Raw genomic sequence first — 26,752 nt, 5'->3', positions numbered from 1 at the left:
CTGCAAACACCTACAAATTTTATTACGAGCTGCCACTTTATTCTGGAACCTATTTTAAATGGAAACGAAGACAATTTTGTGATATTCGTAAATAAAAAAAAAAGAGCCAGCAAATTTTTCAGTATCCTATTATTTAAATGCCACTGACAATTCAAAGAATTAAAGGAACACTGTGTCATCTCCAAAAGGCACCGTGTATTTTTTAAGCATTTACAGCATTTGAAAGCCTTATGAGTAGAACCACACTTCTAAATATTTTCCATCCTCTTCCTAGTTATATATTTATTACATGCTATTAAATTCCAGTATACTTGAATAATCAGTTGAGTGTTTATTTTAATCATTATTAGTTCCTGTTATACATACGTGAGGATAACTCCTGGAGCCACGAAATCGGTAAAGCTTGGTTCATTGCTTCCGTAGACAGGTTCTTTGAACTGCAAAACAGAAATATTGTAGGTATATATCTTTGCAACAACATTTACCATAAATAAAATAAAATAATGTGTGTGGTGTTGGTGATAGTGACAATGATGGCAAATGATAGTGAAGGAGAATAAGAACAAGGAGCATACAATGGGAATGAGGAGAGGAAAACAGAATGTGGTTTGGACAAATTTATACATATGTGTACAGACAGGCAAAATATGAAATCTACTAGCTGTATAAGAACAAGTATTTTCACAATTCACAATATGTAGAATGCAATTGAAGCATTAGGAGCCATAATGGGCCTAGCGCCATTTATTAAAAATGGAGAAAGCAAGGTTTAAAGTTACGTGAATACCATAGTTTAATGAAGATAGATACACAGTCTACTATATACAGTCACGAAGCTTGAGTTTTGAGGGTGCTAGAAACAATAGACTGTGACGGTACTATTTTGCATTGCCTGTAATGAGGCGATATTAGCGATCCTAGTGGTGAGCAACTATCTAATGTTTGCATATTTACTACGTATTGAGCTTCGTGACTGTATATACTAGACTGTGATAGATGTATCATTTAGTTTTAATGTGTATACTTTATATTACTTGCTATATGATTTCCATTGAATTATGGTAATAACTTAATTTTAACCCTTGTTTTCTACGGTTTTAGTAAATGGCGCTTGGCCCACTATGGTTCTGAATCCTTCAATTAACGCCAAAAACTTTCATGTTTCATAATATTTTGGTAATTTTTTCATATTTCATAAAAATCTTCACTTTTTTCTATTCTGCACGATTTTTTCTCCTCCATTAATATTCCTGTAACTACCACTGAACTGGGTATTCCAGACAATAGAGATGTTTTCTAAGAAGCAGTTGAAAAATCCAAACCAGGCATTCCACCAACATTACGGGATACCAAGGGCAAATGATATCGCCATATTCCCCAAGAACACCCATCATGAACTGGCCTGAGCACTGGTTCAGAGCATCTAGTCATTGGCTGAGTAGTGAATACTGTGCAGCATTTAGCCATCTCTTTAGAGCGCAGTGATGGCTGGTCAGTAGGAATATGTTCAAAGGGGGAATGCATGAAAGACATCACCTCCGAACAATCCAGCTTTGTGGGAGGAGTCATACTTGTTTATAGAACATGGAGGAATGTCCACATGCTTGGTTTGTGGAAAGATGCAAAATAATCGAAAGAAATTTAACCTACAGTCTTAAGCAAGTTGCAGAGGAAGTCGGTGCAAGTCAGGGGATAGTAACGTGTAGTAGAGGCGTTGACCTGTATTAAACCGGTGAATAAGTGTGCGTAATAGTGAAATGGAGGACAGTGCAGTGAAACAAGACATAATGGAAATGAAGGAGAGCATGGCAGACCTAAGGAAGAAGATGGAAGAAATTCAACTGGAAAACGAAATTCTGGAAAGCAAATGGGATCAATTTGAGGAGGAAAAGAGGAGAAAAACCTTGTTATTTTTTGGGATAGAAGAAAAAGATAGAGAACAGAGTATCGATACATATGAGAAGATATTAGGAGTGTGTGTTGGGAGTGTTTTGGTATGGATGTGAGCGATGTACAAGTATACAGGATGCATTTAGAGTAGGAGAGAGAAGCAAATACAAAATTCAGATCAAGTTAGGCCAATATTAGTAAAATTTAAGAGTGTGGTTACGAAGGAGAGGATTATGAAGAATAGAAGAATGCTAGGGAACACAACGATCAGAATAGATAACGACTGGAGCTACGAAATGAGAAGTAGAAGAAGAGTCTTAATCCCTTTTCTTAGAGCAGCACGAAAAAATAGACAATTCGCGAAACTTATCAAGGACAAAATTAAGATAAACAATTTGGTTTTTAGTGTAGAGGAGTGCTTAGTAATGTTAAAGGAACTGATTGTAGGCTCAGAAGAAAAGGAAAGGAACAGAAAAATTTTGAAAGAAAAAATCAAGAATATCATGTCTAAAGGCGAGATTAGTGACACAAGTGTGGTGAGTGTATGCGAGACAAATGCAAACAGCGAAAATTTCCGGAAAGCAGGCAGTGACGTCAACTGAAGAAGAACCAGAAGTGACACGAACTGGTAGTCAGCAAGCATAGCAGAATAAGACCTCAATGCAAGCGAATGCAAATAGTGAACATCAGTTGGGAGCAATTCTGAAGTGGGTGAAGGAACTAATATCTAAATCGAGGCTGACGAGAAGTAGAGTAACGCAAGTAGAAGATAGTTCAGGGAGCAATGATGAAGGAAGAGGGGAAAACAAGGTGAAAAAACAGTATGACTTAAGGAAATGGTGTGGAGCAGAAATAAGTCGTGAGAAAAGAAAATTAAGACCTAAAAAGTAGCAATGTGGAAAAGTGAGTAGTGAAAAGTGCAAATAATTAGAGATGTAGAGTGAAGAGAAATGTGTCATACAGGAGGGGGGTTATAGTATTTTTGGTATAACAATGGGTTAGGAGTAAACTTGTGGAAGAATTGATGACAGACAGGAAAGTCTATGGAAAAACTGCAATAATAAATTAAAAATAAGTAATGTACTATAAAAATTGGAGATTTATCTTTCGAAGAGATGGAAAAATTCAAATATCTTGGAGCAACAGTAACAAACATAAATGACACTCGGGAGGAAATTAAACGCAGAATATGGGAAATGCCTGTTATTATTTGGTTGAGAAGCTTTTATCATCTAGTCTTCTGTCAAAAAATCTGAAAGTTAGAATTTATAAAACAGTTATATTACCGGTTGTTCTGTATGGTTGTGAAACTTGGACTCTCACTTTGAGAGAGGAACAGAGATTAAGTGTGTTTGAGAATAAGGTTCTTAGGAAAATATTTGGGGCTAAGAGGGATGAAGTTACAGGAGAATGGAGAAAGTTACACAACACAGAGCTGCACGCATTGTATTCTTCACCTGACATAATTAGGACCATAAAATCCAGACGTTTGAGATGGGCAGGACATGTAGCACGTATGGGCGAATCCAGAAATGCATATAGAGTGTTAGTTGGGAGGCTGGAGGGCAAAAGACCTTTGGGGAGGCCGAGACATAGATGGGAAGATAATATTAAAATGGATTTGGGGGAGGTAGGATATGATGGTAGAGACTGGATTAATCTTGCACAGGATAGGGACCAATGGCGGGCTTATGTGAGGGCAGCAATGAACCTCTGGGTTCCTTAAAAGTCAGTAAGTAAGTAAGTAAGTTAAATGTCCTAAATGACTTGTGTGAGAGGTGTGTAAAATGGTGAGTCGGCACTGTATACTAATAATGTGAAGTGCCGCCTCACCGAAAGGTATATTGCTTAAAGACAAATATATACATTCACTCATTGAATTTAACCTACAATGCCATTATTCCACTTGTCACAAAAATGATCACGAGCAATATGAGGTAGAAGAGCGAACTGCTCTCATCCAACAATTAAAGGAAGCCCTAGAGTTAACTTTGGTATTTCAAACTACTCAACCACAAATATTTGAAAAAATTTTGCAAGCACTAAAGGACCTTCATATGGAATTTGGATCTAGATTCCAGGACATGAAAAAACTTCAGCCACATTTTCACAATTTTTGCTATTCCATTTTCTATTGTTTATTAGTGCTTAACTCTCCAGTTGTGCTATATGCATGCACTGACTACATGGCGCTGGGATCAAACAACAGAGAAGAGCTCCAGAAAGCCATAAACAGGCTACGGGAATGGGCAGATGGAAACGAAATCCACCTAAACAAAGAGAAAACAATGTGCATGGTCTTCAGAAAAAGAGAAAGAATTGCAGCTCACGATAAAATTACATATTGTGGAGAAGAACTGAAAACAGTAAGCACATTTCGGTATCTGGGCATCACACTCCAATCTTCAGGAACATCTTACAGGATCCACATCAGAGAGGGGACAGCAGCAGCCATATGGGATATTTAGAAATACAGAACCCCACCGGAATCTTCCTGGGAACAGTGCTGTAGTTATTCCATGCCAAAATCATACCAACACTAATGTATGACATTGAACTCATATGGGATTACCTCACACTGACGGATCTAGATACGCTAGAAAAAGTAAAAGCCAGATTCCTGAAAAGGAATTGGGAGTACCAAAAACGACTCCATCTTGACTGGCTTATACATTAGGAAGACTTTCTTATAGAGGAACTGAGGTACAGATTACTTCTGCCATCTACATCACAAGCTGCAGAATTACTGAGGAGGAGAAGGGAAAAGGGAAGAAATACGACTGGAGTTCTACATGACAGATGCCATGACGAACCGAGACTGGGCAGGCCCAAACCAAGAAATGCGCAGTGCAATCACGAGGCTCGCCATACATGGCTTTCATCATAAACTCTGCATGGAAGCATTTTATCAAGAACCAAATGAAAAGTGTGTATGCAAACTGTGTAACAAGAAATGCGAAAGATACCACTTCTCTGTATGTGCAAAGAGGACAAAGACTCTAAATGAATACAGCAAGGAGTGATAGCCCAAAACTTTATGCATGTTCGTGCGCATTTCTCCTATTATTTTATTATAAGTGCTTAATACTTAATTGAAATTATAAATTGACAAAATTACATAGAATTGAAAGATGCATTTAAACATTAACATAACCTTATTGAGTTTTGTAATATATTTCTTCAACAAGGGTTTCCTAGTTTATATGGCATGCTGCCCAAATGTTATGTATGTTCGGGACCATATATATGTAAGTAGTTATTTTCTCTTCTGAAAATTACTAAATCCCATCACAGAAGCCAAATTTCTAATCATAATTTCAGTGTGTGCTTTGATTTTGTTCTATACCAACAATGACACCTAATATTGACAAGTTAGTAAAAAAATTCCAAAAACTAATGCTAATCCTAAGCAAAAATGACATTTTACCATTTGTTACTTCACAATTTAATAAAATAATTTACTTCAGTCTTGTAACAGAAAGGATAATATGTTATAAACAAGAATGAGGAATATTGTTTTTTACAGATTCAAAACGGATAAATTCTTTTTAGCTTATCGACGAAACTTGAACAAAGGAGTAATATAACATGACTTAAATATTAGGAATGGATTCATTTGTTTAATATTTTATAACAGTTATGCTAAAGCAGGGAGATGCACTATCACCTTTACTTTTTAACTTCGCTCTAGAATATGCCATTAGGAAAGTTCAGGATAATAGACAGGGTTTGGAGTTGAATGGGTTACATCAGCTTCTTGTCTATGCGGATGACGTGAATATGCTAGAGGAAAATCCACAAACGATTAGAGAAAACGAGGAAATTCTAGTTGAAGCAAGTAAAGTGATAGGGTTGGAAGTAAATCCCGAAAAGACTAAGTACCGGTATATGATTATGTCTCGTGACCAGGATATTGTACGAAATGGAAATATAAAAATTGGAGATTTATCTTTCGAAGAGGTGGAAAAATTGAAATATCTTGGAGCAACAGTAACAATATAAATGACACTCGGGAGAAAATTAAACGCAGAATAAATATGGGAAATGTGTGTTATTATTCGGTTGAGAAGCTTTTGTCATCTAGTCTTGTGTCAAAAAATCTGAAAGTTAGAATTTATAAAACAGTTACATTACCGGTTGTTCTGTATGGTTGTGAAACTTGGACTCTCACTTTGAGAGAGGAACAGAGATTAAGGGTGTTTGAGAATAAGGTTCTTAGCAAAATATTTGGGGCTAAGAGGGATGAAGTTACAGGAGAATGGAGAAAGTTACACAACGCAGAGCTGCACGAATTGTATTCTTCACCTGACATAATTAGGAACATAAAATCCAGACGTTTGAGATGGGCAGGACATGTAGCATGTATGGGCGAATCCAGAAATGCATATAGAGTGTTAGTTGGGAGGCCGGAGGGAAAAAGACCTTTGGGGAGGCCGAGACGTAGGTGGGAAGATAATATTAAAATGGATTTGAGGGAGGTGGGATATGATGGTAGAGACTGGATTAATCTTGCTCAGGATAGGGACCAATGGCGGGCTTATGTGAGGGCGGCAATGAACCTCCGGGTTCCTTAGAAGCCAGTAAGTAAGTAAGTAACAGTTATACCGGGGACAGAACATTTAGAAGCTTGAAGACGGTTACTTGTAAGTGGTCCGACCACCCCCTCCTTCCACACTAGCAGATACAGTACCATTCAGCTGCAAAACATTTTCTGGACAGAAGTTATTGTATTGTGAGAGCGCAGCGGATCAGTGAAAGTAAGTGGTCAACGTTTTCAGTTTGTAGTGCAACGAACAATTCTGCTGTGTGTGGGCTCTTCTGTAGTGACGTCACTGAAGCCTCTAGTTGTTCTGTCCCCAGTGTACGCACTATTTACTTAACTCTTAAGTACTGTGGACATTTATTGTCACGTAATTACTATGGAGGGGTCTATGAGATCTCTGTTTATTTTAAGGGCAAATTTCACCCTTTAATCTTTGCCAAAAAATAACATGATATAGGGGCGCAAGTTCTCTTCCAGGAATCGAAATCATTATTGTAAAAGTCGTCGAACTAGATGTCACTGTCTTTTGTGCCCTACGTAGTCCTAAGGTGAAAAGCCGCCACTGTTGTATAGAAATAAAAATAGGACTACTACCCACTTTGCGAAGTTAATGTAAAATGTGAAAAAGCTATGTACATAGAAATTTCCATATGCTTCCCTTAATTTCCAGGGGTGGACCATACGGCAAAGTCATTTTGACAACAAAAGAAAATGACTGGGGATCCATTGAGCGATAGGACTATACTTAGCTCTTTGACAGAAAGGCGACAGTGTGACGGCAGCCAGAGTCTTCGTTAGCTGTCGGCTCCTTTGTTTTCTAGTAGCTTCAAGAAGACTGTGATATGTTTTCTTTGGTTACATATCTCTTCATTCATTCATTCATTCATTAACTCACTCATTCATTCATTCACTCATTCATTCACTCATTCATTCATTCATTCATTCATTCATTCATTCAGTGTTCTGCCCAAGGGCAGGTCTTTCACTGCAAAACCAGCTTTCTCCAATCTTTCCTATTTTTTGCTGTTCTCTTTGTCTCCTCATATGCTCCATTATATCTTAATGTCATGTATCATATGATATCTTCTTCTGCCACGAACTCTTTTCCCATTTACCTTTCATTCCAGTGCATCCTTCAGTAGGCACTTTCTTCTCAGCCAGTGACCCAACCAATGTCACTGTTATTTTGTGTCTGTATTTATTGTATATGTTTCTACTTTTTGTTTTTTCTTTTTTGGATCATTTAATGATATACTAATTTTTATTATTTTCAGTTTCTACTTGTACGTTCAGTTGTTTTTTTTATGTCATATTCATTCTGTCACTCGTTATTATATTAGATTAATTGCGTTATAGTATAATTTTTCTTGTATGTAGTTGTATTGAATTGCTGGTGGTGTAGAAGAGAAAGCCTGATGGCCTTAACTCTACCAGAGTAAATAAATAAACAAATAAACCAATTCTTTTTCCTCTTCCTGATCAGTTTCAGCATCATACTGTATTTATTTAAAGTGTGCCTTAATGATGATAATCAAAGTATGAGTGATTTATATGTGCGAATTTGAAGGTTGTAGCATTGCTTCTTGGAATGCAATTAGGGTACACAAAACTTTGCTGCTTTCTGTGTGAATGCTCAAGACAAGCATTATTAAATAAAACGACCATCACTAGAGCAAGGGAAGAAAAATATTATACAGCAATCCCTTGTACCTCAAAGTAAAGTAATTTTATCCTCTTTACACATTAAGTTAGGGTTAATGAAGAATTTTGTTAAAGAGATGAACCATAAAACTGAAGCATTTTTTAACATAGCCAGGAAAATTTTCCTGCTATTAGTGACTCAAAAATAAAAGAGGTAGTTTTCAATGGACCCAAATTAGAGATATATGAAGGAAAATCACTTCGAATATTTGTTGGAAGAAAAAGAGAAAGCCGCCTGGATTGCATTCAAGGAGCTTGTATTAAATTTTCTGGGTAACCGTAGAAGTGAGAACTATGAAGAACTAGTGCAAAATTTACTTCCTTCACTCCCATCTTGGCTTTTTCCCTGAGAATTGTGGCGATTTCAGTGATGAGCATGGTGAGTCCTTTCATCAAGAAATTTCAACTATGGAAAAAAGATGCAAAGAACAGTGAAGTACCAATATGCTAGCAGACTATTCTTGGACTTCAGCTCGTGATGTACCCAATGCCCAGTATAAAAGAAGATGCAGAAAAAGAAAGCCCTATTCTTCTGAACAATGAATATTTAACCTTATTGTCATTATATAAAGCAGTATTTTGAATGGATATAAATTCGAAAATTTCTCAAAAACCGTAACCAAGAACTGTTTTTTATTGTCATATTCGTATCCAGGATGTTCAAATTATATAGAAAACATGTATCACATGCCCAGTGCAAAAAAAAAAAAAAAGTTAAAATTTGTTATACAGAGTTATCTAGGTTCTCGAAAGTCTTTAAAAAGACTATGTAGCCTACAATAGATTAGCCTCATTCCTAGAATATACCGGTAATAAAATACTGTCAAATTCATAGTTTGGTTTTAGAAAAGGTAAAGGAATCAATAATGCTATAATATCGTTTATGGAATCAATCCTCAATGCCAAAAACAATAAAGAACAAACTGTTGGACTTTTTCTGGACTTTAGCCAAGCATTTGACATATTTAATCACGAAATTTTAATCTGGAAATTACATCAATTTGGCATAAGAGGATTAAAAGGGAACTGGTTCGTATCATATTTAAGCAATAGGGAACAACAGGTTGTACAAATTGGCTCAGTAAAATCAAAATCTGTTGCTATGCCCCATGGTGTCCCTCAAGGTTCAATTCTTGGTCCCAACCATTCCTTCTATACGTAAATGATCTCCCGTTAAATATAACTGAAGGAAAAACTTTCTTATTTGCAGATGACACAAATATAACACTTAAGTGGTATTAGGGAAGAGAACTTGCAAATAAAAATTAATGGAAAATCATCAAAACTAGAACAATAGCGAGCAAATAATAAGCTTAAACTAAACGTAAATAAACTGTTTATATGTCATTTAATCAATATCCATCTAATCAGATTCACATAGTACTTAACCCTTGAAAGATTGCACACGGTCGAAAAGACCATGAGTGATAAACTTTTAACTCCTGTTTCAAGGTTACTTGAGTTCTACTGTTCACTCCTTCGGTACCTTTCATTCGATTCGCCCAAAATAAGTGGTAATTGTTGTCATGCATTTTGATATTGGCCAGTAGGCCTGGTTGCTTTGACCGTGTGCGACTCATAACATAAACCAGTTTAGTTGTAACCTGGCTTATAAATTTTGTTTAGCTTCTGAAATTTGTGGTTTTTCGTGTATACAGTACATACATTTATTTCGGTGTGCTATTTTATTCTCACTACCTGTCTTCTAATGTAAGTGTGTATATAGGAAAAGATGGAGTAGTCCACACCTGTGGTGTAATGGTTAGCACATCTGGCCGCGAAACCAGGTGGCTCGGGTTCTATTCCCGGTTTGGGGCAAGTTACATGGTTGAGGTTTTTTCCGGGGTTTTCCCTCAACCCACTATGAGCAAATGCTGGGTAACTTTCGGTGCTGGACCTCAGACTCATTTCACCAGTATTATCACGTTCATCTCATTCAGACGCTAAATAACCTAAGATGTTGATAAAATGTCGTAAAATAACCTACTAAAAAAAAGATGAAGTAACAAGCTGGAATATGCACTGCTCACTACGTAACAGACGAATTGCTGAACATAATTTAGTAAGGTTTTTGCCTGGTGTAAAACTGGTAGCAAGAAATGTATCCACTCCTTAGAGTGCTGGAAATTAGCTTTTATTGACGCTGTCATTGATGAAATCGTTAACTTCACTAATCAAAGAAATATAAAAATGCGACCAAATTATAGTCGTTCTAGAGATGCGCACAATACTGAGAGAATTAAAATTGAAGCTTTCACAGGTCTTCTCTTTATGGCTGGAGTACTGAGAGCAGCTCATCTGATCCTGTTTGAGTTTTGGTCTAATGATGGGAAAGGCGTTCTTAATTTTAGAAATTGTATGAATGTGAGAAGTTTTAAGTTCCTGATCACAGCCCTAAGATTTGACGATTCAAATACTTGGCAAGAGCGCAGAATAGTTGACAAGCTTGCTCCGACTCGATCCTTTGTTCAGAAGTTGTCTGATAATTTTACTGTTAATGTCATGATCGACGAAATGTTACAATTCTTTAGAGGAAAGTGTGCACTTTGAGACAATTTATAAAGACAAACCCGACAAGATATATGGGATAAAGATATTCTCTCTAGCGTATGCGAAAACCTTTTATATTCTGAAAATGGAAGTCTACACCAGTAAGCAGCCGGCTGGGCCTTATCAAGTTGATAACTCTGCCAAAAGCGTAGTGAACAGGATGGTGCAGCCAATTAGTGGATTCAGGAGAAACGTCACCACAGACAAATGGTTCATTCAGTGGCACTTGCATATGATCTTCTATCAACTCGTAAGTTAACATTGGTTTGAATGCTGCGAAAAAATAAAAAGGCCTCTCTATGGAAAACAGCAGTATGTTTGGGTTCACCAAAGAAAAATCTCTACTGTTCTACTGTCCGAAAAAGAAGGTGGTATTGCTCTTGTCCACAATGCACCATACCAATGACATTGGCATAGACTCTGGAGAGTCTACAAAGCCTTACATGTTGATGTTTCATAACTCAACATGAGGAGTGACATGGTGGATCAGTACAAGGCTAGTACTCGGTAGTAAGGACCAGTAACCGCTGGCCTCTAACTCTGTTCTTCATGCTACTGAACAGTAGGAATCAATAGTTTCATTATACTGAAACATAATCTTGGTCAGTCTGACATGATTCCAAGGAAATTCCTACAAACCCTCAGCAAACAGTTGTGAAGAAAGTATCTATTTGAAAGACAGCAACTTGCGAATCTGCCATGTCAACTGAGGAGAAATATTAGAGAAATTACTGAAACTGTAGAAGAATGAAAATCACCTGCATCCGAAGAAGAAGAGGGTCCAGAAAGATGTCAGCTCTGCGAGTGGAAAAGAAATCGTAAGTCCAAGAACAGATGCAGTGTGTGTCGCTGCTATATACAGAACATACACAGTCAACATGCACTGCTTGTGCTAATCCTGAAGAAAGTTCCAGTAGTGATGAAGTTGTGTAATATTTGTAAATATACGTTCTTTTCCATATAGACACTTTAGAGATTATGATATAGGATTTGACCATCTTATTTCTTTCTTTTCTTTTCTTTTTTTTAGTTCTTTGAATTATTTCACTTTAACAATTATTGTAATGAATAGATTAACACTGAAATAATATTTTTATAAGTGTTTCGATCAATAAACATTAGTGAAAAATACCAATTTCGTTACATTTCGCGCGCACGGTCGCGCGTGACCTCTCAAGGGTTAATAATACCATAATGAAGGCAGCAGAATGTAGCAGTACTAAATTTTTAGGGTATGGATAGATTCCAATCTGACATATAAAAAGCATAATATGCATAATAGGCATATATATGTTGATGTGTATCCAATGTCATCTGCAATTATACTAGGAGTGCACTCAGCTGAGTGACTTGTTGGCTGGGAATCCGCAGTTTTTATGCACTGCTAGCTAAGAGAATATTATAGATATATTAATTTGTCCTACAGAATTTATCTGTAATGTTGCCACTAAATATTTTAGGAGAAAAATTCGGTCTGGCGCCGAGGATCGAGCCAGGGTCCTGGTTCTATGTACCAAGCGCCAAATTCAACATATATATGCCTAACTTGGAGTCAGACCACAAAGGAAAACATCGAAGGAGGAAGGTTCGGTCCGGTGCTGTGGATTGAATTCGGCGTAGCTCAGTGGTCAGAGTGCTTGGTACGTACAACCAAGGACCCGGGTTCGATCCCCGGTGCCGGAGCGAATTTTTCTCATAAATTATTAAAAATCAGGTAAGTCAAAGAGGCCTTCTTCATCCACCACATTTTCTATTTGAGCTTCCCCAGTCCTACTTTCAGAAATCACACTACTATACTATAATGATGATGAACAGCAGAACATATTTCGAAAGGTCACAAATATCCTTAGCTTTATTTGGATTTATCGTCCTTGGTTTGCAGTATTTTTGTGCCAAATTCATATGTTGTAGATGAAGAGTGTGTTTATCTTTTCTCTTTAGTCCTTTAACAATATTTACATAACTATTCATGTGACTTGGTACGTACTGACTTCTCATTGGCTGTTTGGGATTGGACCAACGTTGCACTCAAACACAAAGGATATTTTTCTAGGGGAAAGATTACATGCTTCGTAACAAGCTATATAATGGTGAATTGATCTTTTCCATTTCGTAGGAAGATAGTTTACGTCAAAATCAACAGATTGCGTCAATATTTAATTTTTCGCATTGGGGAGAGTTAGATCACTGTTGCACTGACCTCCTCAATTGTTAGTGAGTACTGATAAATACGTTACCAGTAAATACAGTTGGATTTGATATCGTGTTTTATACCAATTACTGGTATGCTTCTATTTTTTCTATTTAAAGTCATAATCGCTGTTAGATAACTATTAAATTACCAGTACTTATTAAGAGAAGTCATGTGTAATAAACTGTTTAGAACGAAACCACTTTCTTCCTGAAAAAAAAAGTTGAGGAAACTATTATGAAGTTGCTACGGAAAAAAGTACTCATTCGTCATATTTAGTGGCGGCTGCAGGAAAAGTATGAAAATGTTCGGCCTCAGCCAACTGTGGACAGAATTCAATAAACCAAAGTTATATTTAAAATAAATATGCACGTTATAAAAAGTATAAATTAATGTGACACACTCCTGGATAGATATTCTTTGATAGATGATGACTGCATTATGACACATCTTCTGTTTTACGTAATAGTCCAACTTACAACAGTCATCAGTCCAGATGCAGTTTGACCAATGGTACCTACAGTAATGAACCTTCTTGCAACAGAGTTCATGGACAATACATGAAATATACATAGCATAATTCAGGACTTGGAATGCTTATAAAATGTATATTACCTGAATTGGAATGTCAGCCAATTTTGGATTCTCGTCACAAGAGTTTAACAATTCCTGGGCAAAATCTCTGTATGATAACTGGAGGTCTCGATTTAACATAAGTCCAATTTGTTGATCTGTAAGATAAAATAATTAGAAATGTGATGGCGTTGGTAGCTATTTTTATTATTAACATAGTTAAATATTAACTTCAAGGAAATGAACATAAAGATGCATAGGCCTGTCAGTTATTAACATTAAAAAAAAAACACTAATTTCTTCTCAACAATTAAGTTACAGTGTCATGAAACGTCCCATTTCAAACAGCTCCATATTTTCACATCCTGTTCTTTTCAGTCCTATCTAGAGAGCATGTAGAAAATATTTTTTGTTTTATATATAAAGGCTCGTGTATTACATACATGAATTCATACGAGTTACAGATTGGGTTATTACGAGAAAATTTTGTCAAGTAAAGTTTCTGATACAACCTATAATCTATATGAAATTTTGAGTTTTCAGAATAATGTGAACTACAACATATTACAGGATTTTCAGTCATTTCACCAGTACTATAGTTAACAAATGAAATCTGAAGTTCCATTTTAGGCGATTAATCAAAACTTGTGCTTTTTATGACTAAATTACTAGAAAAACATCATCATAAACAGCGCACTCAACAGTACTCGGCAAAAAGAAAAACTCCTTTTTAAACAATTTCCTGAAAATCACAATCAAAATTTTAACAAAGAATGTAATTTTTAAATCACTTGCAAAGGAACAAAATGTTATTAGACAATTTTGTTGTCCATCTGATAAGGAATGTAATATGTTTCTTTTCAGTAATTAGAGATCTAACTTTCCAAAGGGAGTATGTGCCAATTTTTCGAATGTAAGTCTAAGGGAGGTATATTTATATGATCATATCATACTAAATGGGCTCTGTGGTAGCTCAACTGTAAGCACAGATTCGTAAAATAGTGTTGGAGGCATAGGCGGAGTTATGGGGAGCCATTCCCTCCCCAAACTTATTTGAACTTTTTTTTTTTCTATTAACGTTAGAAAATATTGAATTCAAAAGATCTTCTTTGCTTTTGTTTATGATTAAGTTTCTGTGCTTAAATTGATGAATTAATGTTTTCAGATCATGTGTCTGGACTATATAATATTTATTTTAAATTTCTGAATGTATAAGGATTTCTATAACTCATTTGAGGAATGGAAGCACTGTAATGTTTCTTTTGTAACAACCTGTACACATATGTTAGAAGTCTGCAGGTGTTCAGGCCACCACTTGGAGATGTATGAATAACATACTGCACAACAATGTAGAAAAAAGAAAAGTATAATGTGTAAACTTAAAGACGAGATTAAATAAAATAATTAGAGTTTACATTTCATACGATATCTTCAGGAAGGTAAGCTTCATATAAAATAGTTTTTGTTAGCACTGTTACGTAGTTTTATTGATGTATGCATGTGTTTCTGTACGAGAGAGAAAAAGAGGGAGATTGTTTTAAGTTATGCCCTATTATAATTTGTAGTAGACCTACAGTACAAGCCCTAAACATCGCGGATGTGGCTGTAACACTGTAAGAAACATGCCCTCCGAAAATACTTTTATTATATGATATAACAAATATATTCTGTTACTAGAAAAAATTCAAAATAAATTTCTAAAATGGTTATATTACAGACTTTATAATGATTATCCTACCTATGAGAGTTATGCTGCAATGCTTCAACATTTCCATTTTACTAGTTTGCAAATTAGACGAAATTGTCAATCATTAAACTTTCTTTATAAAATTATTAACAATAAGTTGGACTGTGTTGGTTTATTTTATTATATAACATTATATGCACCTAAGCTTAAAACGAAATTTCGACATTTATTTTACATACCAAGGACAAATACTGAATCCCACAAAAATTCCCTAGTTTTCCAAATGTTACAGTTATACAATAAATTACATCCTCATCCGAATATTGATATTTTCAATATGAATTTCTCTAGATACAGAATTATTTGTTATCATATTTTACAGAATATTGTTATTAGTTAATTTGAAGCTACTTTCACATCTTATTTCAATGTCTACTTTTTTATTTCTCTTATTTCTATTTTGTTTCAGTTTTTAATCAGTGTATGTTTCCTTTTCCTTGTTTATGTTTTATAAATTAATTTGTTAGTCGTAAACATTGTAATTGGGCTTTGCCTCTTATGTTCAACAACAAATGAATAAATAAATAACAATAAATATACTGTACCAAGGTCAAGCTATGATGTTCCCATAACTCCATTATATGGGGATTCTATGGTTTTGGTTTGCACCCCCCTCCCCAAGAAAACGTTTCTCTCTCCGCCTATGGTAGGAGGTATCTCATCAAGCATTTGGCAGTGAGTTTTTCATCAATATCTCAGAAACTTGTTTTTGGTACTTAGACCCTTTGGAAAGATAGATCTTCAATTGTGTGTGTGTCTGTGCGTGCGTGCGTATGCGTGTGTATAGAACGTGGAAATAGAAATCAAAATAAGTAGCCCATTCATAAGGAAAATTTCCAATTATTCCGAAGTGTTTCATTTGAGAAAAATTTTAGGCAACCTGTACTTTCAACAGAAATTTAGTTTCAGCGTACCAGAAATGAACCATTGTATTCAAGCATAGTTTCATTTCACTTGGAATATTTTGTGGTCGATTACCACCTACAACTTCAAGCAGGTGTTTAGCTGTTCTCTTTCGTTATTCTAATAGCAGTTGAAATGAGAAGCCAAGTACATTTTCTGTCTCCTTTGTTGCTTCCTTACATAATTTGTACTGTACAGTAATTGTCTCTTGATTGTTACGTATGTCTGTTCTTCCCAGTTCCCGTGCTAATGAAGGCCAGTCATTTTGAATTTAAAATTTTAGCAGTACAGCACAGCACTACATGCAGTATTCATCCATGACACCTGTATTAAAATTTATTTATTTGTCTCTTCCAGAAATTTTACTCAATAACGGCTCTGCAGCTACCTTACTTATTTTAATCTAGCAGTTGTCATTATGTCTTCAAAGACAAGAGTTGTGCTTGATCTTAACACGAGAGTAAAAGTGATTCATGCAAGTGGACGAAATAAATTGGCTATTAAGCAGATCATGAAGATGTTCAGGGCATTTTAAAGCTATGGAGAAAACAATGTTAATGGAAAAATAAAAAGACAACTAATAAAAATTTCAAACGAAGATATTAAAGAAATAATGTGAAAATGATTTGTCAGTGTTAGGGCAAGAAATCGAGTGTCAGGTCCAATTATGGCACAGGAATAAGTTACAAAAAATACTGATATGCTTAGTGTGATTTCTTAGGCTAATGTGTTTGTGGAAATTGAGGCAGTCAAAAATGTAAACTATATGCAAATAAACCCTCTTCTACTACTGGAAGTAATAAAGAAAAAGTGAGTAATGTTTGGATATGGATATGTTCGATTATAGTGTGAATAACAAAATGAGTAGGCCTACGGTAAAATATTTCATTTCTATTTCTATCATGTTCGGCATCACAATAAACAAAATTGACGATATTGGATACATCCCATGTTCTTGAACCATTCCACAAAATGTGAATTCCATATGCTCTACTATTATTTACGCAAACACAATGATAAGTTTTTCAGCTATACAAGAATGGGTGTGAAATCTTTCGACCAATGTTACAATTCATCAAGAAGGAAATAGAAGAAACTGACACAAGTTTTCGCCAGAAGAAAAACTCGTCACTTTAAGGTACGAAAAGCACCACGCCTTTCTCATGCAGGGGTATTTAAATTGTGTTATTGGAATTTAAATTGCCAAAATTATGGAAAACAAAGTGACACATTTTTCCTTCCCTTTAATTTCAATAATGAAATGTATATGAGTCCTCATGATAACTTCATATATTCAGGATGAAGCTAGTAGCTTGTTCTCTTAAATCTAACAATAAGTGTTTATAATAATATGATATAGTCCTTGAAACATCTTACCTAACTGAGACAATCAAGAGTAAGTCTACTGATTCACTGCATTAGTATATTATGACAGGTTATTGTATGTCCAAAGAATTAGTATTGTAATTTTATGATGAAGGACGAATTATGTATCAGTTTTATTATAAATGAAGCTAATATTTATAGATATAATTAAAAAAATTAAAACAAAACTCATTTAGGCCTATATTATATGAGATTTTATTAATGGTAATATTTATGAAACTTTACTTACTAGACATGTCAAGCCAGACTCTGATTTCACTCTGGTCCAGAGTTTCCTCATCTGAATCCTTACCAAGAGCCATCCTAGCCACCAATGCATCTGTGAAGTTCTCTGTGAAATAGAGGACTCCCCAAGCATCACCTCTTTTCACAGCACTCAGAGCACTATCTGGTGTTGAATAATATTCCTGCAATTACGTACCATAATTAATTACCTACAGCCATCAACATGGCTACCATTATCAACATTATTATTGTCACCACATAAATTTTATTCCTTTCAAGTTACCTAGTGTAATTAAATTCCAAGCAAACCCAAATAATTTCGGTGTATTATTGTTGAAATTGTCCTGACTAATCAATGAGACTTTTAGTGAACAGCTATTATAGTTAATCTGTATCCACTTGAAACAAAACGTTCCTGTGAATTAATAATTGTATTTCACAGATATTACATGACCATTGTAGCTTTGAGCTATGGAACAAGTAAAAATTATACAAAAATTTACAATACATAACTATTAATACACAGTAAGTATATCAATTAAATTTACAATAATTTCATGCAATTCCTAGCAGTTCAAATGTTAGCCATTACAGGTAGGATATCACTGAATCCGAATAAATGTTTTATTTCCGATTCAATAGTTCAGTAGAAGGTATGAATATGGAGACATTTTGTTATGGTAATTCTTTTCTAAACATTTCCTCTTGGCCCTTCAAACCTTTAAAACAATTTGGCATGCATTGACAACTGTGATACCGGTACATGAATAGTGAACTCCTTTTTTGTAACAGCTGAGACTAATATAGAATAAATGGAGCTCTGATTTGTGTCTTGTATTAAATTTTAAATTATGATTTATTTAACGATGCTTGCAACTGCTGAGGTTATATCAGCATCGCCTATGTGCCAGAATTTTGTCCTGCAGAAGTTCTTTTACATGCCAGTAAATCTACTGACATGAACCTGTCACATTTAAACACACTTGAATGCCATCGATCAGGGCCGGGATCGAACCTGCAACCTCGAGCACAGAAGACCAGCGCTATACTGACTACGGTATCCAGGTCAACTCTTGTATTAAAATTATGAATGTTCTGATTAGTACTTATAGTACATATCTTGCTTTTTAACATAAAACGTCATCAGGGAAAGAATGTACTCACAAGTTAAGTTAAAGATATCTAAATTCTAGAAAATCTCCTCACAGGCTCTCCTCTTTTCATGCCCACTTGCCATTATTCATAGGGCTTTCTTTTGTAAAACAAAAATATGTTGCTCAAAGTTTTTATTGTAAAGACCTTCAAATTTATCAATTCACAAATGTGATGAACACAAAGATGCTGTTATTTAGATAAAAGATGAACGTTTTCGGTTCCAATGAATCATCATCAGATCAATAAATAGATCTACAGAGTACTTTATGTTACAAACAAACAGTGAAGATATTATGTGAAGTAGAACGGAATAATGGAAAGCAAAGGTGCATAAAAATCACAAGTTAAAAGGGATAAAATGGGTTAACATTAACAATAAAATCTATGTTTAAAGCAATAAAATTACTTATTGAAGAAATGATTAATCATGGGATCTACATAAGAGGGAAAGTGTGCATGGAGAAAGGGCAGCATTTAACAGCATCTTGATATGTATAGTCTTAAAATACCAATACAATATGATTGAAAATTACGTAACAAAATTGTAGCATGAAGACTGCATTTACAAAATATCAGTTTCTAGTGTGCTGGTACATGTTGACATTAAAAGGAATGGAAGTGGATTATACAGCTTCATGCATTGAAAGGAGGACGCAATGTTCGCAACATATAAAGTCTTGCAATCTGAAAAATAAGTACGTGAAAAATGTTAGGTTGGGGAAGATTAATATTGAAAACTACATATTGATAATTTGGAAACCAAATAACGCGAGAAGAGGTTGTTAAGGGAATCACGAAGATAAAACCTCGTATTTACGGCACTGATGCAGAAGATAAGCGTGTCTGGAACTGTAGAAGGACCAGCAACAAATATTATCACAGGAAGTACGATATCGATTATTTTATTAATAAAAACACTGCTTACGTTATCACAGCCTTGCGCTGTAGATCTAGTGTTTTTAAGAGCCTGCCTAACCTAGGTGTCTGTAATATTAGAGAAGAAAATTTTTCTCGAGTAGAAAGAGGAATGGCTAAGAGAGTATTCATAGTGTTAAGTTTTTGTTGTTTATCAGGTTGTGAGGTGGGTGGTGAAGTAAAATAGTGATTGAGTTTATCAAGTGATATGTTTGGGATTTCAGTTTCTGTAGTTTTACTTCCTATTCCCATGTCACGTAAATGCTTACAAAAACACTGTGGGGAAATGGAAGGATCGACGAGACTGAGAGCATGATAGCGTTTGGCATTTCTAATACTTTGCATTGTTCTGTTCCTAATTTTTTTATAGCTGTAAAAATTTTCCTCAGATTTATTGTGTCCATAATTCCTGTAGGCAGCTTTACCATGAGGATATGTATGTTGTCAGTCATCCATGGAGCAGGACGGTGAGTGGCATGTTTTTTCCTCAATGGTGCATGTTTATATCAAATAATTATATCACCATGTTATTAAAAGCAGTCAATTTTTTATCAACAGTGACTAAGTGAAATATTGTATGCCATGGCAATTCCATGGCGTCGGAAATTAATTGATAATTGTCGACATGTTTTAGATCTCTGTATGTAATGGATTTCACTGCAGATTTTGAACAATGAAGAGAATACTCTGCGAATATTAAGTCCCGTGTGCAGAAATTTCAGGAACAGGCAACTGCCCTGATGTTACAATTCTGTCAAGATTGTTTGTAATAATTAAATCTATTAGAGTTTCAGTAGTAGCTGTGTGATGGGTGGGGTTAAGGGGAAGAATTTTTAAGTTAATCGCTTCCAACATGTTACACAGTTGTTTAGTCCCATTTGATTTAGGAGCTAGAAGATTGGTGTTGAAATCACAGAACGTGTTCATATTGTGGTAAAAGATTAGTTAGTCGACTTTCTAGGTCCGATAAATGGCCTGCCTTGGTGGGCTTATAAACAACGGCTACAAGACATTTCTGTAGGCTTGCTTGTATTTCGATGAATATGCATTCGGGATGTACAGCATCACCTTGGGATTTCAGAAGAACTTTTGGCTTCAGGTCATTCCTAATACAAGCGCATACTCCACCCACTCGCTTATTTCTGCATAGAGTGTAAGGATTTAAATGGACAAGAGAGGACGGGAGAGAGCGCTTAAGCCATGATTCACTGACGAGAATACAATGAAGGTCTTGGTTAGAGACAATTGAAGATACTTCTTCATAATGAGATAACAGACTTTGAACATTTATATGTACTATTTTCAGAGACGTGGGCTGGAGTGAGAAAAATTGCTTCAACAGCTGTAAGGTAGGATTAGAAGGGGTTAAGGGAGGTGGAGAAGTTATATGGACAGGTTGCACTGGGGATGTAGGGTAGGGGAGGTTTGTTCCTGCATTGATCTTGCCTTCAGTCTTTGGGTCTACCGGAGTTTGGTTTAAACTATTGTGAGAGGCAATGATGCCAACCTAGCTAAAAAGAAATAACTAAGAAAACTGTATCAGTCTAAATATTAAAATAATGGTGTAATTATACTACTATATTCTATACTATACCGGTAATACTCTATAAACTAATTACGGAATAATCAAATTATGAACAGTTGCCATTGACTCACTACTTGTGCAGATCGGCCAGACGAGTCATTCTTCTTTTTGACTCTCTTTCCTTCACAATGATGACACATTAGTTATCCCAAATTTTGATATGGCCTCCTGTAATAAACTGTGACGAGTCTCTGTGAGGTCTTTGTGTATGGTAATTCCCGAGTTTTTTAGAAGCCTTTTACTTCGAAAGACCTCACTCTCTCTCCCGGTAAGTCGTGAACTTCACGATTATGGACCTGGGTCTTCTGCTTTCCTTCCTCCCGATCCGATGACTTCTGTCTATATCAGACAGAACCAGGTCCACGCCCACCTTCGCCACTTCTATTGCTACCATGTCTGTATCTTCACTTTGACTTTCTTCCACCCCAAATATGTGCAGGCACTGGCGACGCTGATATTGTTCGATATCATCAATTTTACACTCTAGGTCACTAATACGAGCGTCTCTTCGCTCCAGAGCAGCTTTTAGTTCATTTATTAAGTCTTTATTAAAGTCCAGGCTTCTCTGGAGCTCCACCACTACAGCACTAGTTACCGCGTCCTTTACAGAGTTGGCAATTGCTTGTACCACTCCAGTGTCTTTCAACATGTCTCGTAACACGTCCTTCACCACATGCTGCATTGTAGACTCTATTTCTTCTAATTCCATTTTCTTTGTGACATGATCACTGAATTAATAATATAACCACAATGAAGAACTTAAAAGAGTTGAAGAAGTGCTGGTAGAAAGGGACGTGTTAGGAACATTAGTTGATAATCCATGTAGGTACATTGTTAGTATTGGTAACATAGAATAAAACCTATTTTTTATAATAAACAGAATAGAATGAAAAAAAGACAAACACTTTATTAGAAGCATTTATAAATTGATCAAATTTTTCACTTGAGATGAATTGCACTTGTGTCGCCTGCAATAAGGCTACTTGGTGTAAATTATTTGTGATTGAAGCTAAATCATGCATGCGTTCATATATTCTCTAACCTGACGATGTCATATCTAGGGTTTGTATACTAGTTTCTGACAACTAAATATTATTATTGTTATTATTATTATTATAATTATTATTATTATAATTATTATTATTATTATTATTAATTAAAACAACATGGACCTAAAATTGATCCCTGAGGAATTTCATGTACGGTAGTAGTAGTTTAATACTGGTATTCCTAATTCTGAATAAGTAACATTGGAACTATTTTATGTAAGTTAGGCTTACCTATTTTATTTCTTATTTCTATTTTCTGCCCATAAGTAAGATGTAAACCAACTTGAAAAAATTTGTGAGAGGAGGAAAAACCACCATTCTTCACATTAGCAATTTCAAGGTATTGTTTTTTTATAATAATTATGCATGTAATTACTGAAAAAAATACACGGAGTTTAATACTGCTACATGTTTATAAAGTCATGGCTATGCATGATAATTAATGTAGTTGTAGACATAGTGTCGATGTTAAATAGGTAGGTACAGACTATAAATATGGAGGCATATTAAATTTATATCTATATTAATCTAGCGATTGATTAAATTTAATTTGAGGATCTGTGAATCTTTTTTCGAGTCGAAAGAGATCCGCGATCAAAAATGTTTGGGAACCAATGCCCTAATCTATTACACATGATCTATCATATATTATAGGTCCATGTAGTACTAATAATAGCCTATACTGGTAGATCTCTTCAGAGATGCACACAGAATAGTGAAACTAGTTTAACAAAACATAGTAAATAAAACGTGTTTAAAATAGCTCAAAATGTCTCTGTGCAAACTGGAAGTTAAGAGAATGGCAGTTCAAACATTACTTTAATTAAATCATCTGATTCAGATGAAAATATTTTTGTAGGTCTACCGGTATTATATGTCTATACTGATAAAATTGCAGTAAATTTACATAATTTGTTAATGATAACTGAAATATTAACGCACAAATATTTTGAAATTGAGTAGTTTGAATCACATAATGTGTAGTACCGGTAATATTGTTTAGAATTTGAGAAATTGATAAATAAGAGGCAAAAGTCTAGAGTTTGAAAGTATGATTACATCAGTTCTAATACACTGAAATACTGAACATTAAGTAGGCCTCTGTACTGGTACCATAATGTTTATATTACCAGTACTTATCGGTACCTATTTTAACAACATAATAAATAGGCTATATTATAATATGTTAGGTACATTAAAAATTAGTGTATTTATAAACATTTATAGTTACCTTAACTATTGTGGTGTTTTTTAGATTTTGTAAGTATCGACAACTCAGCATCTTAAAACTGCAACCTGTGTTATATTCACACATTCCTCCAGTAGAATTCAGTTCATGGTTCACAATTGCAATCCGAAGCCCTGTAGGATCTCGTCCGATAGCAAGGCAGAAGAGAATTACTTGCATCACTGGCAAGGCAAAGATGAACAACATCACTCTGAAATAATGTAACAATAGCTATTAGAATATTTTCAAAAATAATACCAAGACTATAAATAAATTAAAGAAGTGGAAGAATTCACAGCTATTTAGATGTATAGTTTTTACTGCCTAAACAATGCTATTCTAATAAGTTATTTATACACATTACTGTTTATATCTTGTATAGAAGCAAATTAATTTCTGTATACTGCGAATTATATAAAATAAGAATGAGGAAAAATCAATAAAATGATTTATTTTTCTGGTGCCCAGTAAATAAAGAATATTAACACTAACTTAATCATAACCAAAAAAAAAAAAAAAACAAAAAAAAAACAAAAACAACTACGGTACCGGTACCAGTAATAAAAGTAAGCGATTTATTTTGTGTCTTATAACTACATTGTACCCAGCAGTGTATTTCAGGCCTGGCGGGCCCTGGCAGTGCCAGTGTACTATTTTTGGAGGTCAGGCACTTTTATGATTTTCATATTATCGTCAAATTTAACATTTACAAAAAGCCATGTTTTATTCGTATTTAAACATTTTCATAGGGATGTCTACTCTGCAGACCTAAAAACCTCTATATCTAGATTCGAACCTTTGAATTTTTGTCTGACATTCCATAAGTATTCCTGCAGAAATAGTTATGATTATGAAACAATGACGACGAAGACAAATACTGCCAGTACTACCGAAATCACAGAGCCAGGACACTTTTTTATTTAGAAATATACCACTGACTCCACCAGTATGGAGGCTTCCTTCAGCTAAGCTACATAAGAAATATGGCAAACACTAATACCCCTCAGTTTTAATACAGTACTAGTCGCAAGAGATAGGTCTATTGTGTAAGTATATTGCAGTACGGTAGTACAAGTTACATTCAGCTAATGAACAATTAATTAGTAGGCCCAATTAGGAGACGCTGAATAGTTATATGTTGGCATATATGATTTGTTATCCTCGTTGAATATTTTATTTTTTACAAATTTTTCAAACGAGAATAAAATTGCTAGTTGAAATAAACAACTCTAAAGTAAATACAAAAGGCCTCTTGTTTAAAGAGAAATGAACCTTAATATGTGTAGGACTATCATGTCATAGGACATTCAAAATGGCTACATTAAAGATAGTTTTTTAGTCACCATTATAAAATAGTTTTTCCCATACCTGCCCTTAAAACATAACTACCGGTAATGTAAATTTTAATTAAATACATTTTTACTTATATTTATTTACAATATTATAAATTTTCAAATGAGAATAAAATTGCCAGTTGAAGTAAAATATCTAAAGTGGATAGAAAAGTCCTCTTGTTTAAAGAGAAATAAACTTTAATATAGGTAGGCTTATCATTTTATGTAAGTATGAATCTAATGCTCAGGATTTGACAATGAAATCATTTTCCTTCTTGCGTCCCAATATTTGGAAACAATCTCTGCGTGTATCCTCAAAACTCTGCAGGATTTCAGATGTTTCTAATCCATATTCTCTTCTCCTTCACACAGTGGACAGCTTGGTGATGCAGACAAACCAATTTTATGCAAGTGGCTACTCAGACAGTCATGACTGCTGACAAGGTGAAATATGTCATTCATTCATTCATTCATTCATTCATTCATTCATTCATTCATTCATTCATTCATTTATTCATTGCCTGGACACTTGACACAAAGCCATTCGTCTACGTACTTCCCAGTAGAGTTCACCTGTTGACTTATAATGAAAGTCTTTTAATGCATTAAACTTTTGAATGTGAGTCCAGTCCGTAACACTATCACTGTCTTCGCACAAAAGGTGATGTAAAAATGGAGATCTGATAAAGATAAGCAGCTAAAAGATCAGAATCAGTACGAACACGGACTGCTGCAACTGTTTCTCTGCGTGGTTGATGTGGGATGTCCTTGGAGATTAGTAGTGAATTCCACTTCTTGCTTTCGCTTGTTGTTTGGTGATGTCTACCTTACCTCATCTTTGAATTTCCTATTTATGTAGAGTTTAGCTTAATTGAATGGTATTCTGTGATTTGGAGTTACTACTATTTGTGTTCCTTTTTTTGTTAGAGTATCAGCTATCTCATTCCCAATTATACCACAGTAGGAGTGAATCCATTGAAATTTTATTGCATATTTGTTGGTGTGTAGCAACTGTTACTTTTCGTGATAACTCTGGAACTGTGTTAGGATTGTGACTTATATTTATCCATTTAGAGTCCTTGTTGTCCCATACTATTTTATGTGCATGATTTGTTTGAACTTTTCTTTCTATGACGTGTTCGATTGATTCGTATGGAAACTATTGTATATTGGTGGTTTTTTTTAGTTTTTGCTGCTTGAGAATCAGAGAGTATAACAATGTTTTTACATTTCTTATATTAACTAATTGTAGCCAACAGAATATGTTTTGTACAGCTGTGTAAATAGCATCTACCTCTTCATCAAAGTTTGTGATGTATCTTCCACCACTTTTGTAGAAGAAGAACTGACATATACCAGTACCTCCTGTTCCAGACCTTCATCATTGTCTGAAAGGGAACCATCTGTGTATATATGTGTCCTGTTTTGTGTTGGGCATTTTAGATTTAAAGTTTATAGTGTGATGGATTTTGCGACTGTAGAGAGTCATTTATCTTGCTGTAATTTTCGTCGAGGTTCAGACAGTAATTGATCTTTGTATTCCCCGTAGAATTGTTGCAAGTAATCAGACTTCCTTCTGCGTTGGTATTCCCAATTTTTTTTTAATTTCGGAATATGTTGTGTATTACTTTCGCGTGTTAAATATTAGGTACCAGTACAGCAATTCTGAGGATAGCCCACAACAGGCTGAAACTAGTCAAAAAGGTACTGTACCTAATATTTAACATGCGAAAGAAATACAGTAGGCCTATATATTCCGAAGTAATATAGTGTTAAA

The 26,752-nt window shown here is 34.9% G+C and overlaps 1 protein-coding gene across 2 annotated transcripts in view; it reads right to left on the bottom strand.

Annotated features, from left to right (window-relative positions):
- snu (ABC-type transporter snustorr) overlaps positions 1–26,752 on the bottom strand; it is a 683,140-nt gene that overhangs the window by 19,994 nt on the left and 636,394 nt on the right. For both annotated transcript variants that reach the window (XM_069841446.1, XM_069841447.1), the window contains exons 9-12: positions 23,645–23,852; positions 17,714–17,891; positions 13,491–13,606; positions 367–437 (exon numbers count right to left, since the gene is read on the bottom strand). In XM_069841446.1, the coding sequence (XP_069697547.1) occupies positions 367–437; positions 13,491–13,606; positions 17,714–17,891; positions 23,645–23,852 (573 nt within the window). The remainder of the gene's footprint in view (positions 1–366; positions 438–13,490; positions 13,607–17,713; positions 17,892–23,644; positions 23,853–26,752) is intronic.

The sequence above is a fragment of the Periplaneta americana genome, chromosome 12, assembly GCF_040183065.1.
Source record: "Periplaneta americana isolate PAMFEO1 chromosome 12, P.americana_PAMFEO1_priV1, whole genome shotgun sequence".
In the NCBI taxonomy this organism is placed as follows: Eukaryota; Metazoa; Arthropoda; class Insecta; order Blattodea; family Blattidae; genus Periplaneta; species Periplaneta americana.
This window is presented reverse-complemented; position numbering and strand designations above follow the sequence as displayed.